This window comes from Vanellus vanellus (assembly GCF_965231255.1).
Source record: "Vanellus vanellus genome assembly, chromosome: 14".
NCBI classification, from domain to species: Eukaryota; Metazoa; Chordata; class Aves; order Charadriiformes; family Charadriidae; genus Vanellus; species Vanellus vanellus.
In genome coordinates this window covers 2,694,029-2,709,253 of record NC_138919.1, presented here as the reverse complement: position 1 = coordinate 2,709,253, position 15,225 = coordinate 2,694,029, and the positions used below count along the sequence as shown (strand labels likewise).

Here is a 15,225-nt window from a genome sequence, read left to right as displayed (position 1 = left end):
CTCCACCACCGCGGTCCTCGTGGGTCTCTAACCATGGTGTCCCCACCATGCCGCCCCGTGTTGCCACCGCCCCGTGGTGAGGCCCCGTCCTTACCCGGGTGAGGTGTCCAGCGCCACAGTGAGCATCGCCCCGCTGAATCGCCGCGTGTCCCACAGCTTCACCTCCCGCTCCCGCATCTGCAAGGGCACAGACATGGTGTTGGTGGGCACCGGGGTGGCCCGACCGGCCTTCTGGCACCACCTCCCTCGCCAACCAGCCTCCCTCCATCTCCAGCAAAGGCCAGGTCACCTGGCGAGGGGCCCTCCTGCTTTCACAGGGGACAAGCCACCCCAAAACGCACCTGGGGCCCTGGCACAGCCGCCGCAGGGAGCGGGGCTGGGACATCCCGGTAATGCCAGGGCCACCTCCCCGGTGAGGGCCATACCTGGCTGAACCCGACAGAGATGAGGCAATCGCTGGAGCCCATCCAGAGCAGCCGGGAGTCCTTGTTGTGCTCATGTCCCAGGACGCTCTGCAAGGCACAGGAGACACGGCCGTCAGTATTGCCCCCAGCTGCACCGGCCACACTGTGTGGGACGCGTGCTTCACCGGAGGTGGCCGTGAACTGCCCTGGGGCTGAGCACGTGGAGCGGAGCGCTGGGTCCCGACCCTGCTGAGAGATGCCTGCGGTGACAGTGCGGTGGGGACAGGCTGCAAGCGGTGACAGTCCTGAGCCCCCACCCTGTGCCTGTACCAGTGTGATTGCTTTGTGGAGCAGCTGGCTTGGCTCCCAGTGAGGAGTAGAGGGTGGCAGCAGGTAATGTGAGTGTGAGGGGACACAGGATGGCTCCCTGCCCCCCCCGGGGCTGTCCCCATGCCCAGCAAGGGGGCTCGGGGGCTGGTGTGCTGCGAGGAAGCTGCTCCGTGCCGGCAGGCATGAGAAGAGGCTTGACCGCAGCCATGGCCGGGGTCACAGAGACTTACTTCCCCGGCTGCATCCTCGGGCTCTCCATCCGTGCCGAATCCCGGCTGCAGGAGCTGGGTGCCCGGCATGTGTCCAGATGCTACCGAAACACTGATGGCAAACTGAGCCCGGCCACACTCCCCACACCGCCCTAACCCCCTGCAGCCCCACTCCGCCGGGACCCCCCAGCCCACACCACCACCTCATCCTGCCAATCCTCCCAACCCTGGTGTCCCCCCCGGCCCCGGTGCCGCTCTGCCGAGGACAGGAGGGGACGAGTTACCGCAGGGCCGGCGGTGGCTGCTTGCCGGCTCCCATGTGGCCCCCAGATGGGTCCTGCGGTTCCCGGCATCGCAGTGGGAGCCGGCAGCCAGCGCTCGCCCCATGGCGCAGGCAGCGCTTGCAGCCCCCTCACTCTCGTTTGCGAAGTGCCGATAAAAGACTGCTAACGATTTCAGAGCTGGCATGGAAAAGCAGAAGGCTCTGCCAAAGCTAAACCCGGCACTGCGCTTCCGGCACCTTTGTGCAGGGCAGGGAAGAGACGGTGTGGGGGCAGGAGGGATGGGGTGGGCAGAGCAGGGTGCCCACGCATCCGCAGCCCCAGGCTGGCACGCATACGGTGCCGGAGAAGCCGCGTCCCATGAGCTGCATCCACCTCGGTGTGAGCACTGTGCATCACTGCTCATGATGGCACTGTGACCGCCTGCGAGGCTCTGCCACCGCGGCAGCCCGGCGAGGGTGCACGGAGGTGTCGTATCTCCCACTCCCCCCACCAGAGAAGCCCCACTGGGAGCAGCCACCTCTGCTCCTGGCCGCCAGCCCCAGCGGGATGCCCGCTCTCCGGAGACACCCGCAGCCAGGGAGGGAGAAGGCACGCGGTGCCAAGCTGATCCTCCCCCTGGCTCCGGCACGCGAGCCTCCTTGCCAGCACAAACACGGCGCTCGCCAGCCAGCACGGCTCGCTTGGAAGAGGTAGCGCTGGCCAAGCCGAGCCCTGTGCTCCTAACCGCGGCGGCAGGATGTGGGGCAGGAGGGGCCCGTCCCCCACCTCCAACATGCTGGCACCGGAGCCAGCTCCTGGGGGAAGGGTCTGGAGAACGGAACACATCCCAGGATCGGTGCCGAGAGGGATGGAAACCCCTGGAGCCGGGGCCAGCCTGCACTTCTGCACCTGAGCTGTGTGGTTGCAGCAGCCAAAACTCAACAGCTGGAGATTCGATAGCCGACCGTGCTGGCTCCGCTAGCTCCCGTGCACCGCTGGTCCCCCGGACCATCCAGCACAGCATCCGAGAGACAGCGGTGGGTGACAGCCCCCTGGGGGTGGGCGGCACGGCTGGCAGAGGGCAGGGTGATGCCGCTGCGGCTCCCAGCCCACGTCGTGCTGGCTGCGGTGGTGGGGCCATGTTTTCTGCATTAGTTCCATCCCGGCTGAGCAGTACGTATGGCAGCAAGTATGCGGGGAGGCCAGGGCCGGGGTGGTGGCTCTGACGCCTGGCTGCACAGATGTTGCCAGAGGTGAGCGTGCGGGGCCCCACGTCCTCTCCCCTGCTGCTCAAGGTCTTGGCAAGGATGGGGCGGTGTGACCTGGCACTGATGGTGGACACCGGTGTGGTTTGGTCAGCGGAAAGCCCCGGGGTGGCTGTGGGGCTGCTGCAGGTCCCTGAAGCTGGGAGAGATCCTGGCACCCAGCCTGGGGTGATACTGGGACACCCCCTCTGTCCCTGGAGCAGGGGACCAACTGCAGCTGGAGGGATGGTCATCCCTCCCAAGCTGCTCATCCCCCTGGCAGGCTGAGAGGAGCCCACCAGCTCCAGGCTGGCACGTGAGGAGCTGAGGAGGCCTCCCAGCTCCCTGGCCATGCCAGTGCCAAGGCAGCCCAGCCTCCTCCAGCTCATTGTGTGGGTCCAGCCCAGCTGGTTTTAGGCAGCCCAGGCTGGGGGGAGCTTGCGCTCCCTCCTCGGAGCCGGATTGGCAGCACAGGGAGGCTTTCCCTGGGTTGTTCCTCTCCCTATCTCAACACATCTCTCCCAGGACAGGCTGGGGTACAGTGCCAGTACCCATGGGGTTCTCCAGCCCTGCTCCCTGTGCAGTGCTGGAGCCCTCTGCTGCAGGATGCGGGGGGCTGCGGGGGGCCAGCGGCAGGGAGCAGGGCCAGCGTGTCGGATGCAGCTGTTGGCAGCGATGCCGTGGCGGGTCACGGCGAGCTGGTAACAGCTGCTTGCGGGGAGCAACCGCCTTCGGCTCCTCGGCTGCCTGGGAGGGCCCGACACAAAGCAAATGCTGCCCCGGCGCCGCGGTGATCCTCGGGGTGATCCCTGCCTCTGCGGGGAGCGTTACCCTCAGCAGGGATGCAGGGCAGGGAGAGCCGGGGATGGGGAGCCCAGGGCAGAGCCGTGGGGCTGGATGGGTGGGAGGTAGCTGTGGGGGGTCACAGCTCTGCCCTTGGCAGAGGTCCTGCGGCTGGCAGGGGCCAGGACAGCTCAGCCCTGCCCGTGCCTGTGGCTGGCAGAGCGTGGGCATGGCTAGCAGATCACGAGCATCTGACCCCCGTGGGAAGCAACCCTCAGTGAAGGGACCTGCGTGGGTGCAGGAGGCACCAGAGCCAGGCTGAGCCATCCCTCTGCCAGCGGGTGCCAGGGCAGGAGGGGTCCCTCCCCTAGGCCAGGGCACTGTGGTGGGCTCTGGGGATAGACACCTCCTCCCTGGACCAAAAGGATGGGTCCATGCACACGGGGGAAGTCATTGCTCCCTCCAAACCCTGTGAGGCAGCGGGGGGCAGGAGGAATGGCTGCCTGGGGAGCGGAGGGGGTTAACCATGGCGCTGCATCCTCCTCCCGGCACAAGAATGTAATCTCCCCCGGTTGCCAAATCCTGGTTACTCCAGAGGTGGTCAGGAGAGCAGAGCAGCCTCTCCCAGGCCAGCCCCGCTCCTGGTCTCTGCCCGGAGCTCGGGGGAGACCCTGAGCTACATCCTGCCCCGGGGGGGGCACAGGGAGCCCAGCCACTGCACATGCCAGCAGCGATGCTCCAGCAGCGGTCACCGCCAGCACTGGCCCCTGCCCGCTGCTGGGTGTGGGGAGTCTGTGTCATGGTGGGGAGGGAGCGGGGTGAGCCTATGTCACCTCCCCGATCCCGCCAGCATCACCATGGTGCCCCCATGCCCTGGGGAGCTGGGCACTGTCAGCGCTGTGCAGGCTCTGCCTCTCCCACCCTGCTGCCAGCACAGTCCCCCCCACCTCTGTCCAGCCCCTCCTGTCCTTGGCGAGGCCAACGCAATGTCCCCGAGGATGCCACCAGCTCAGCAAGGGCAGGACGGCGAGTGAGCTCCCACTGGGACAGCCCCCACGGCTGTGGAGGCTCCCACCTCTGCACGGATGCTCAGGCATGGGGCTGGGATGGGAGCAGGGCCACGTGGGCCAGGCAGACCGCAGCACCCATCAGCACCCATCCTTCCTCTTATCTTTCCTTGCAGCCACCGGCCCCGCAAGCCCTGCTATGACGCTGCTCTTAAATCCCCAAAACACTGTTGCCCGCTTGACTATGAGCCCGCCAGGAGTCCCAGGGGAGCTCCTGAAATGCCATACCGGACCCTCAGCCCCAGGTAAGCGGGGGACAGACTCGCAACCCTGTGCCTGCACCCTGCCGAGCAGGCGAGGCTGTCCCCAGCGGGAGGGAAGAGCATCCAGACGAGGGTGAGCCAGTGCCCCTGCATGCCTGCATCCCTTGCGATGCTGCTGCCTCATCCCAAATCCTCCTTGACTTCCCCATGTCTGCCATACCAAGCGGCATTCCTGGGAAGGACAGCCGAGGGGGAAGCAGAGCAGAGGAAATATAAACAGTCCCGTGCAGCTACGCTGGGGAACAGAAGCATGAGAGCGCCGAGCGTGCGGTGCTATAAATAGGCAGCCCAGAGCCAGGCCAACTTTTTCAAAGCTTCCCACGGTCTCCTTGGGAATGTGGGATGCTGTGGACCTTCCCCCAGCCCGGAGGAAGCCGCTGCCGAGGCTGGGAGTCAGGTACCCCCGGGGTGACCCCAGCGTGGGATACCGTGCTGATGGGGTGGGGGAGAGGAAGGCTAAAAGTCCTCTATGTCCTGATGCGCCTTCCCCCGGCGAGCAGTCCCCAACCGGCCCTGGGCTGACGGCCGGATCCTGGGCAGAGGTGACACATCAGGGTCTGCGGGGCCCTGGCTATGGGCATGGCTGGGTCACCCCAGCCTGGATCTCCATCTCACCACAGCATCGCCCTGCCACCAATGGTGACACAGACCACGGAGACCCTCTCCCTGCTGTCCTCTCCCACCATAGTGGGGGCTGATATGGCCGATGGGATGGTGGCCACTGTTTGGGAGAGGGGTTGGAGTCCCTCTTCCATCCCTGCGGCCATGGGCAGAGGTGGGACACCCCCAGCCTAGGGGGACAGCACAGTCCTGCCCTACATCGGGTGCACTTGGGGGGCTGCGAGCCTCGGGTGCTCCCAGGCACTGAGCTCTGCCCCTAGCATAGCTCACGAGGTGGGGGGGGACGACACACAAACCCACAATGGGGACAAACCCACGGGGACACCCTCCCAGCTGTCCCCAGCTGCCCTCAGCCCCTGTCCTGCTCATTAAAACGGAGCTCATTAAAACGTGAGCAGGAGCGTGCGCTCGCACAGCGTGCACGGCCGTTCCCTCGCCCCCAGTCCTGCCAAAACGCCGACAAGGGAAGTTTCTCGTGAGAACGAAGACGGCTCCTCTCCATCCCACACTGGCTGCGCTCGGCAGCGGCCCCGCAGCCCGGCACCGGCGGCACCCGCCGCGGTCCATAATGGGAGCCAGGTGCCGGCCAGATGCACGCAGCCCCTCGTGCGCGGCATGCAGGGGTGGGATGTGGCCCATTGGCTCCGCACACCGCTGGCCCGGAGCAATGCTGTGTCCGGTAGTTGTCCCTTTGCCACACCGAACTGGGGCACAGGCTCACATGGGGCCACGCTGCCCACACAGTACGGGACAGACCCCACATGTAGCAGCTTTCTGCCCCCACAAGCCACCTTCCTTCTTTCCAGCAGCATCTCTAAGTGGTTTGGGGGTTTGCATGCTCTTGTCAGTAAATATTTTTGGGGATACCCTCTCAGCAGATGTATATTGACTCATGTATAAATAATATGCACATGCAGATGAAGGTCTAATATTTTCTCCTGCCCCTCTGTCCCCCCAGTTTGCTGTGTGCCCCCTGCTTCAGAAGGCACTGCTTTAGAGGACAAGGCAAGACCCCAGCCCGCTGTGCTGGCAGGGTGCTGCATACCCAAATTGCTGCTCGGTGCTGGTCATGGCGACCCACCTGGGGCATCAGTCGGGGTACAGGCATCCTCCCAGTGCTCCGACCCCCCCACTCAACACCTTATCTTCCAGCCTTGTCCCCCCATGCCTGAAGGACCATGGCTGGCGCAGGATGCACCCCAAGGGCAGGGTCCAGGGGGAGGCAGAAGGGCTGTTTTTGGGGGTTTGGCCTGGCATTGCAGGGGGGGAGCGAGGGTGGAAGGGGAGAAGCGCCGAGCCACGGCAGAGCTGAAGCTGGGAGGAAGAGGATGTGACTCGCTTCCAGGGAGAGGGTCAAGGCGAGGAGGGTGACCACCAGCACCCGTGGGAGGGGAAGGCGGGCTGCAGCCAGGGGACCGTGGCCTTGGGAGGGATAAGGCGGAGGACGGGACTCCTGGGATCGCTCCAGAAGGACGGCGGCACTCAGACCCAGCCCCAGCCAGGCAGGGGGAGCGTGGCTGCACGGGGAGGCACAGCAGGACCCGCTGCAGCAAAGGGGTGGCCCTGGCATCTCCGCTGCCTGTTTAATGGCCCCGAGGAGGCACGCTGAGGAACAACGGGGTGCAAGCACAGCCCTAATGCTCGCAAAGGGAGCAAAACGCTCCCCGCTCCAGCCCAGATGCAGCCACGACGGTCCAGCAGGATGAGGCCACTGCTCTCCCAAGGGAAATCACAGCCTTGGGTACGTACCGGGCACCCTGCGGGGTCAGCCAGACCCCAGCCATGCTGCTCTTGCTGCGTCACACACTCCTGCCTGCTGTCGGGGTGTGCTCAAAATAGCTGCCACGGCCATAGCCAGGAATGGGGGGGGTCAGGCCACCACTGGGGCACGGATGCGGGGTGTGGGCACCCGGCCAGTCACCCTCCTCACCATCCATCCTCAGACCCCAGCCCCGCGCGCACTGCATCCGCAAGACCTGAGAGCACAGTCAGGCATCACCGAAATGTGGTGGGGACCCCTCCTCCCCAAGGCTCTTATTTTAGCTCCTTCTCATCCTTTTCCCCTGCTCTAAAAAAAGGCATGGTTTAATGAGGCAGGCTTGGAAAATTAAGAAAACCAGCCGGAGGAGCAGCCCTCTGCCGAGGCTGGCTTCGGCACTGCGCGTCGCAAAGGGACTGGGGTGAGCCAGCGGTGGTGCTGATCCCGAGCCCTTCGCCTGCTGCGGAGGAAACCCAGCCCGCAGCACCGCAGGGACCAGCCCAGCTGGAAAACCCATCGTGCCGCTCACCTCTGCAAAAAAAAAAAAAAAAAAAGCCAGATGACTTCAAAGGCGGGAGCTCGCAAGGTGCTAGCACTGCACGGTGGCCCCGGCATCACCCGGTTTCGTAACCACGCTGGCCCAGAGGGAAGAAGGAACCTTTCCAAATAACCCGGCCCTCCAGCAACCGGGGAAAAAAAGAAAAAACAAAACACAGGAGTGCTATTCCTCTTGGCTAAGCAAGCCCTGTGCAAACTTCCAGAGGATTTATGGCATTTTAAAGTTTTCCCCTTCAGCGCAGTACTTCTCCAAGACTAAACATCTTCATCATTTCTCAGCCGGCCCGGGTTAGGGCTGCGGCACTTCAGCACTCAGCTGCGGCAGCGAAGGTGCATATTTCTCTTGGCAAACCCTGAGCGCCGGCCCCGGGCTGGATCAGACGGCAGCGGAGGGAAGCGAGCTGCCTGCTTTGAACAGCCACCATCATTCACACGTTATTTTTAATAGCTCAGCGAGACAGAGTCCACCCTCCCCAGGAGACTTGGCTCAAGCCCATCACGCTCGCAGCTTCACCAAAACGCCGTTATAGAAGCCGACAGGTCTGGCGGGGAGAGAAGCAGGGGGGGCGGGCGAAGAGGGGAGCAGCACCCGAGGCTGTTGGCGGATGGGCGCAGGATGAATTTGGGAGCGGAGACTAGTACCTTCCAGCCGCGCCGAGCACCCAGAGCAGGGGAGCGTCACATGCAAAGGCTGGGAGCACTTTGCCCTGGCTCACTTACACATGTAACCGCTGGGTTTACGTTTATATATTGTGGTGTTGTATTTATAAGGCTGCCTGAAGGATCAGGGCACCGCTTGTACGCACAGAAAGCATCCAGGGGCCTTACGGGAGCTCAGCACCCAGGCTCTGCGCAGGGGCAGCTGGCTGCAGCAGTCCCAGTACAGCACAGCACCAGAGCACCAATCGGTGTCAGTCGGTGCCCGGGATTACCGCCATGGCCGAGCACAGGCACCAGAGACCATCGGCTTCCCAAGCCCACGGGCACGCGCACACCAGTGGCAGGAGAGGCACAAAGAGCAGCAGAACCCGCTGCAACCATCTCGCCTTGCTCTCCACTGCATCCTTCCCCTCCCAAAGGGTTCCAGCAGCAACGGATGGCGGCCGCCGGCAGCCAGAGCCCCCAAGCCACAGGAAACCTCTAATAAGAGGCTGTTTAAACTCGACGTCAAGGCTTAAGTCCTCTACTTATTTCCTAATCGCTGTTATTTGCTGAGCTGTGCAGATCCAGCCGCCCAGCCCTCACCCTTGGCAGGTCCTCGTCCCCGAGAGCCTCCTGCCCAGCTCCTGCATGGCGGCGTAGAGCCGGGGAGCCCGCAGCCCCACTGCGTCTCTCGTGCCACGGGGCTCGGGATCGCTGCCTGCAGGCAGACAGCCCCAGTAGCAGTGTGCCGATGCACTGGGGGAGCTCGCCGATCCTGGCGAGATGGCAGGGGTTCCCTGGGCCAAAGCCCACTGGGGCTGAGGAGGAGGCTGCCCATTCCCCCTGCCCTCAGCCCACGCCATCGCGTTGCCTCTCCCAAGCTGTCCCAGGGCTGGGACGGTTTGGGGCACCAAGCCCACCCCATGGCAGGCAGTGGGCACCCTGGTCAGGCAGGGCTGCCTGCACCACGTCACCCAGCACACCCTGGAGGGACAGTACCTGGGAGGCAGCCGGACTGGCTCGGGGGTCAAAGATCCGCAGTTTCTTGTCCTGTTGAGATAAAAAGAAAACAGAGGAGGGTTAAGGACCCTGGGGCCAGCGGGATGTCATGCCATATTAGGCAGAAGGCTGGAGCAAGCAGCCCTCCTCCTTCCTGCCCATCACTCTCCTGCCTGCAGTGCCTGCCCCTATGCATGGCTTGTACAGTGTCCTCCATGTCCTGCCCCACGTTGTGGGCAGAGGCACATCCCCAGGACGTCCCACAGCCGCACCAGGACCCTGACACCCCAAAACTGCTCCCAGAGAAGGGGGGAACCTCCAAAGTAGAGCCAGGGCTGGCACCCAAACTCTTGGATGCCATCCTGCCAGCGCTCCCCTGCATCCTGCGGGCAGGGGAGTGAGCCCTCTCCACAGCCGGAGGGGGCGTGGGATGCCCTTTGGAAAGGGCTGTCTGGGGTGCAGAGGCAGCAGAGGGGTGCCCTGGTGCCAGCCTTGCTGCCAGGGTACTATTTGGGGAGCGCACACCGTGCCGGCTAGACCCACATGGCATGGTGCAGAGTGGTGATGCTGTTTGGGGGCTGACCCACACCCCACGGTCTGCTCGCTTGGTATAAGGGCTCCCACTGCTCGCTGAGCCTCCACACTCAGCCTGCACGCTTGGCCGGCCTCCACGCTCCATCTCGGGCCCATCTGCGCGCTCAGCCCGCACTCTTAGCCCTCCGCCCTCAGCACAGGGGGGCCACCGGCTCGCTGGGTCTGCAGGCTCAGCCAGGCTCGCCTGCTCGGTCCCGCTCTCCCGGCCCCTCTGCACGGCCTGGGGGCCTGGCAACTGGCTGGGCCTGCACGCTTCGCCTCCATGCTGGGCCTGCACGCAGCGGGGAGGCCGCTCGCTCAGGCCGTCCGCTTGCTCTGCCTGCACGCTCAGCATGGAGGTCGGCCCGCTCGCTCGGCCTGGGGGCCTGCCCGCTTGCTCGGCCTGCCCGCTTGGCCGCCATGCAGGGCCTGCGCACAACCCGCGCCATGGCATGTCCGGCATCGCGCGGGCAGCGAGCAGCAGGCGCCATCTAGTGCTCCCGTCCTCCTCGGCTCTGGCGCCGCTCGCTGACCCTATTTCTGCCCTTTTCTCCCCAAAACTGGACGACCGAGTGCCCCCCAGCACCAGGGCGCAGCCTGGCCATGCTGCGCCGTAGGGAGGTCGCCCGTGCGAGCCGCTCACCTTGCAGGAGGTGCCGAGGAGGCGGCCGTCTCGCTTCCAGGCCAGGCTTTGGAGCTGGTCCCCGTGGGAGTCCAGGGCTGTGGGAGGAAAGCAAGCTCAGGACTGGGATCAAGCAGGGCTCCTCCTGCGGACGAGGCAGGAGCTGTCGCTCTCCCACTCACAAGCACCGGAGGGCTTCCCAGGGAAAATGATCTGGCTTTTCCGAAGGGCTGGTGGCGGCCAGAGCAGGGGCCAGGACACATCAGGACAGTGCTGTGTCCGTGCAGGGAGCACCCCCGCACTGCTGACAGCTCGATCCGAAGGGCAGGAGCTCTAGGAAAGCCACAGGGCACTCGCATCCCAACGCTGCCACCCAGCCTCCCCTCCCTCTGGGGCTAGCTGAGGTCTGGGCAAGGCTGGTCAGCAACAGCCCACAGCACCCACCTGCTGGGACACTCAGGGAGAGGGACCTGTCACCCCAGGGGATCCCCAGCAAAGCTGCTGCAGCCACCCTGGGCAGTACAGGAGCCTTTTGCACCGCTACATCAGAGTGTAGTGGAGCCCATACACACGCATGAGGGGCTGCAGTGCTGCCTGCCCGAAAAGCCATCTGTGCTGCTTATTTGGTGACACCGAGGTCTGGACTTGAGCCCGTTGCTTGAGCCCAGGCCACCAGCACGGTGGACACACACGTTGCGGGCAGGAGCTGGCGGTCACAGCCATGCCTACCTGTCAGCGGTTGCTGCTGCCCCACATCCCAGACGGTGACTTGCTTCCCTGCGCCGCTGGCCAGGACGCCATCTGCCGTGGGGTGGAACTGCAGTATGTCCACTGGACTTCCCCCGGGCCCCAGGGTCAGCCCCGCACCACTGGGCATGTCCTGGCCGCTCTCCGGCAGGCGCCACACCTTCACCTGCAGCCCCAGGGAGAGGTGGGTCAGTCCCCAGGCAGGTGAGCTGGACCCGGCTGGGTGCCGGCAGTGCTTGACCTGGGCTTGCTGCTTTTCCAAGCTTTGGTCTCTGAGGACACCAGGTGCCCCCTCACTGCAGCTCGGTGGGATCAGAGCTGCGGGCATCCCAGGTGTGACAGGGCTGACACCATCTGCCCTGCCCCCCACAACCTGGGGATGTCCCACACCACTCCCCAGGGCTGGCACCCTCCACCCTAAGCTCCTCTTATTCCCATCTCCCCCGGGCTCTACAGTGAATCCCCGAGAGACACTGCGGGATGCTGGGTGTCCCCGTGGGACCCCTGGCACCGAGCACTCACCATCTCATCAGCAGAGCTGGTAGCCAGTAGGAGCTGATCAAAGGGTGAGAAGTCAAAGTCCGTCACCACATCTGGAAGGAGAAGGGCAGAGGTTTATCCTCACCTTACCCCTGCAGACAACGCGTCTGCCCACCTATGCTCTTCCCCAGCCTCAGAGTCTTTTCATAAACACACACATGCAGGCAGGGGTGTGCAGGCAGGGGCAGATCCAGCCCCAACCAAGGCATTTTGGAGCAGCTCAGCTTTGCTGTGAGAGCCTGAGCCCCTCCACACTGTCCATCAGGGTCTCGCAGCCCTTCAGTGGGGAACAGGAGCCCTGAAGGGCAGCACCGCACAATTGCATCTCCCCGTTTAACCCACTGCCACCCCGGTTTGGCTCCAATTTCAGGACAGACATCCCCAGGAGGCACAGGGAGAAGCACGAACAGCACAAGGACATCTCTGCCGGCCCGGATGCTGGCGAGCGAGGCCATGTTAGTAACAAGGCTCCCTTTGTAATGCCCCGGCTCGGTGCGCCGGCAGCAGGGATGCTCCTTGCGGCTCCGGCAGCAGAGCCCCGTGGGAGAAGGGCTGGCACCATCAGCAGCAGCCCCTCGGATACATTTGGCACGCTCGGGAAAGTAGGTCACTGTGTACTTTTCCGCATCCAGAAGGCTGTGGAGAGACAGGCCTGGGAGGCACGAAAAGCAAGCAGCTCGCTCTGCTGCATTTGCCCCGAGGAGGAGAGAAAAAAAATCCCTTCCCTGCTTCAGAGGCGTTGCTCTGGCTTCAAAGGGCTCATGGTAAATCTCATTAAGAAGCTGTTAATGTTGCGCTGGTTCCCCATGCGCCCCTCCAGCGCTCCCCTGGGAGCGGCGGAGCTCACTGCCTTGCTTGTGAGCACGGTGCAGCTCTCCGCGCCCAGCCCTGCGCCGCTGGGGCAGGGAGTGAGCCTGGAAGAGGCAGGACAGGCTGGGCACGCTGTGCCGTACTGCAGCCGTGCCAAGGCACCGCACGTGGGGAGGCGGTGCTGGGATGGGCTCCCGTCTTGCTGCTCTGCTGCAATATTTTGGGGGAAATGGGCAGTCAGTGCCCCCCAGGCTGGCACTGCTGCTCTGACACCGGGAGAGGGGTACCCCGGGCTCCCCAGCACTCCTTTCCCGTGCCCGGGCAGGAGGCAGAGCCCTCCGCCTCCACGGCGTGTGCTCCTCTGCCAGTGGCAATGCTGCCAAATGCCTCTTCCCCTGCAGCACTCGCTCTGCTCACATCAGAGCTGCTCAGGGCCATGTAGCCACCAGTCCAGCCTGTTCCTCCCATCACTGGAGCTGGGTACACCCGCGGTGATGCCATCGCCAGCTCCTCCGCCAGCCCAGCACTGGGCGTACTGTGAATTTCAGGGTGTGTGATGAGTAACATGGGAAGGATGTACTAGAGGAACGGCATGAGCAAGAGCTATGTGTCCAGACCTTGCTGCAGCTCAAGAGATGAAGGGACGTGGATCAATTTGACTCCTTAGCAAAAGCCCAGCCTGGCAGAGCCCTGCGTGGTCAGCGCGGCTGCAGTTGGCTTGTGCCTCAGAGAGGCTTGTCAGGGTCACCCTGCCCATGGGTGATGGTCCCTGGGGACTCCAGCAGTGCCCCAAGCCCCTCACCTGGGAAACAGACAGCCCAACACAACACCCGGGGCTGGGACTCAGCACCTGAGCCCCTCTGCACAGCCCAGGCAGGACCAAACACTTCCTGCGGAGGTAGGAGGTGGTATCCGACCCCTCAGTGCCCCAGTGCAGAGTGCGGCGGAGGCATGAAACAAGCCGGAATGGGGCTGGCAGACACCCAGCTCACCTGAGTGGCAGCAGAGCTGAGACACAGTCCTCTTGCCTCCATGCTCGCACTCCAGTGGCACGATGCCCAGCACTCCTGCAGGAGAAGACACAGGAGCAGGTCACCAGCCCGCCCATCACCCGCATGATGCTCCCAGGGACCCCTCCCCACAGCCTGGGACATGGTGGGGCCACCCAGCTTTGCAATGCAAGCCAAGAGGTGGGGGACTGGCAGCACCTGGGGGAACCTGGGGAGAGCCTCCTCCACTCGCCCTCGTGCCTCCTGGGGTCCGTGGTGCTGACTCACCACCCAGCCCTGCAGGGACCACAGGGACAAATCCATCCCACCCCCCGAGCCGTGCTCAGCACCCCTTCCCTTGTGCCTCACCTGCTGCCTCAGCATTGAAGGCGATCCAGCGACAGCTGGCCTTCACGTGGTTCCCACAGGACGCGATGGAGCCCGCTCGGATACCCCCAATCCAGGCCTGGGATGGAGAAGGAAAACCCACATCAGGATGTCCCTCTGCTTTGGAGGAGTTTGACGCTGCGGCCAGAGCGGAGACAACGAAGCATCGGCACAGCATCGCTAGAGACCCTCAGCCTCAACAGAGCTCCACACCGATGGACCTGGTGCTACACGGAGGCTGCCAACACCAACGGGATTGTGCTGGAGGTACATTTGTAGGGCCCCATCCTCTGGGAGGGCCGAAGCAATGTGAATGCTCCCGCTCCCTAAATAAAAGCGCAGCCCATCACTGGGGCTGGGGGTTTTGGGGCCAGCTTTGCTGGGAACGTGAGACAGGAGCAGCCCAGCTCCCAGCACTGCCTTTCCCCAAAACTGTCCTAGCCATAAGCTCTCCCACGGTGGGAAGGGCTCAAAGGACCTTGCGATAAATTGATGTCATGGAATTTGGGATGGGACAAAGGTGCTCAGGCTGCGAAGCACCACAGGGGCTGTGGCTGACCAGGGCAGATAAATGCCTCGGGGAGCGCGCTTGCCGCACGGACACACAGCCAAGGAGCTTCATTACAGCCCCAAACCCCAAATCACTACCACTCCACAGCCCAGCACTGCACCCGTGGGACACCGCATCAGCCAGACCCGCTCCAGGTGACACAGGCACCTGACCTCAAGTGGCCACCAGGACCAGGAGCTCCCCGGCGCACCCAGGGCCAAGTCCAACCCTCAAGCAAAGGCGGGTGTTTTACAGCTGCCACCATGCCTGTCTGCAGCCACCGGTACGGCAGAGAGCTGCTGCGGTGTCCGGAGCGGTGGATACGCCACAAGCAGGGCAGAGCCCTTTGCAGGGAAGGGAGCCCCGAAAGGAACGAGCCCCGGGTTTCCTCTTCTTGCAGGGTTTCCTTTTGAGGCCTGACAGAGAGCAGCAGTTCCTGCAGCACTTCCTCTGGTCCTTGTCACAGCAGCCATCTCAGTGGCAGACCTGTTAACCCTTCTCCTGCTGAAGGGAGGCTCCTCTCCCCACACCCAGCAGGAGGGCCGGGATGGGGAACAGATCGGGAGCGTGACCAGGACCCAGGAGGAAGGGTCCTGCAACCTGCGCCCCGTCACACTACACTGGTCCCTCGGTGAAGGGGGGGTCACTCACCACATCTGGCCCCCAGCATCCCAGGGTACCACACAGGACCCCTGCAGCGATGTTTTGCAGAGGGACCGCTGAGCTGGTCTGTCCCAGCCCCACAACATCCCCGCAGGCAGGTGGGAGCCCTCAGGGAAGCGATCCTTCCTGCAGCGTGCCAGGGTGGCCGGTAAAGCATATGGTACCACCCTGGCTATGTCCCTAAAACAAACCATGAGCTTTC

General features: G+C 64.0%; 1 protein-coding gene across 1 annotated transcript in view; it reads right to left on the bottom strand.

Moving 5' to 3' along the window:
- Positions 1-15,225, bottom strand: part of LOC309677891 (coronin-7-like) — a 38,151-nt gene that overhangs the window by 20,742 nt on the left and 2,184 nt on the right. Inside the window, exons 2-9 of the mRNA XM_082490790.1 lie at positions 13,793-13,889; positions 13,427-13,501; positions 11,607-11,677; positions 11,067-11,250; positions 10,359-10,435; positions 9,143-9,193; positions 426-512; positions 95-177 (exon numbers count right to left, since the gene is read on the bottom strand). Coding sequence (XP_082346916.1) covers positions 95-177; positions 426-512; positions 9,143-9,193; positions 10,359-10,435; positions 11,067-11,250; positions 11,607-11,677; positions 13,427-13,501; positions 13,793-13,889 — 725 coding nt within the window. The remainder of the gene's footprint in view (positions 1-94; positions 178-425; positions 513-9,142; positions 9,194-10,358; positions 10,436-11,066; positions 11,251-11,606; positions 11,678-13,426; positions 13,502-13,792; positions 13,890-15,225) is intronic.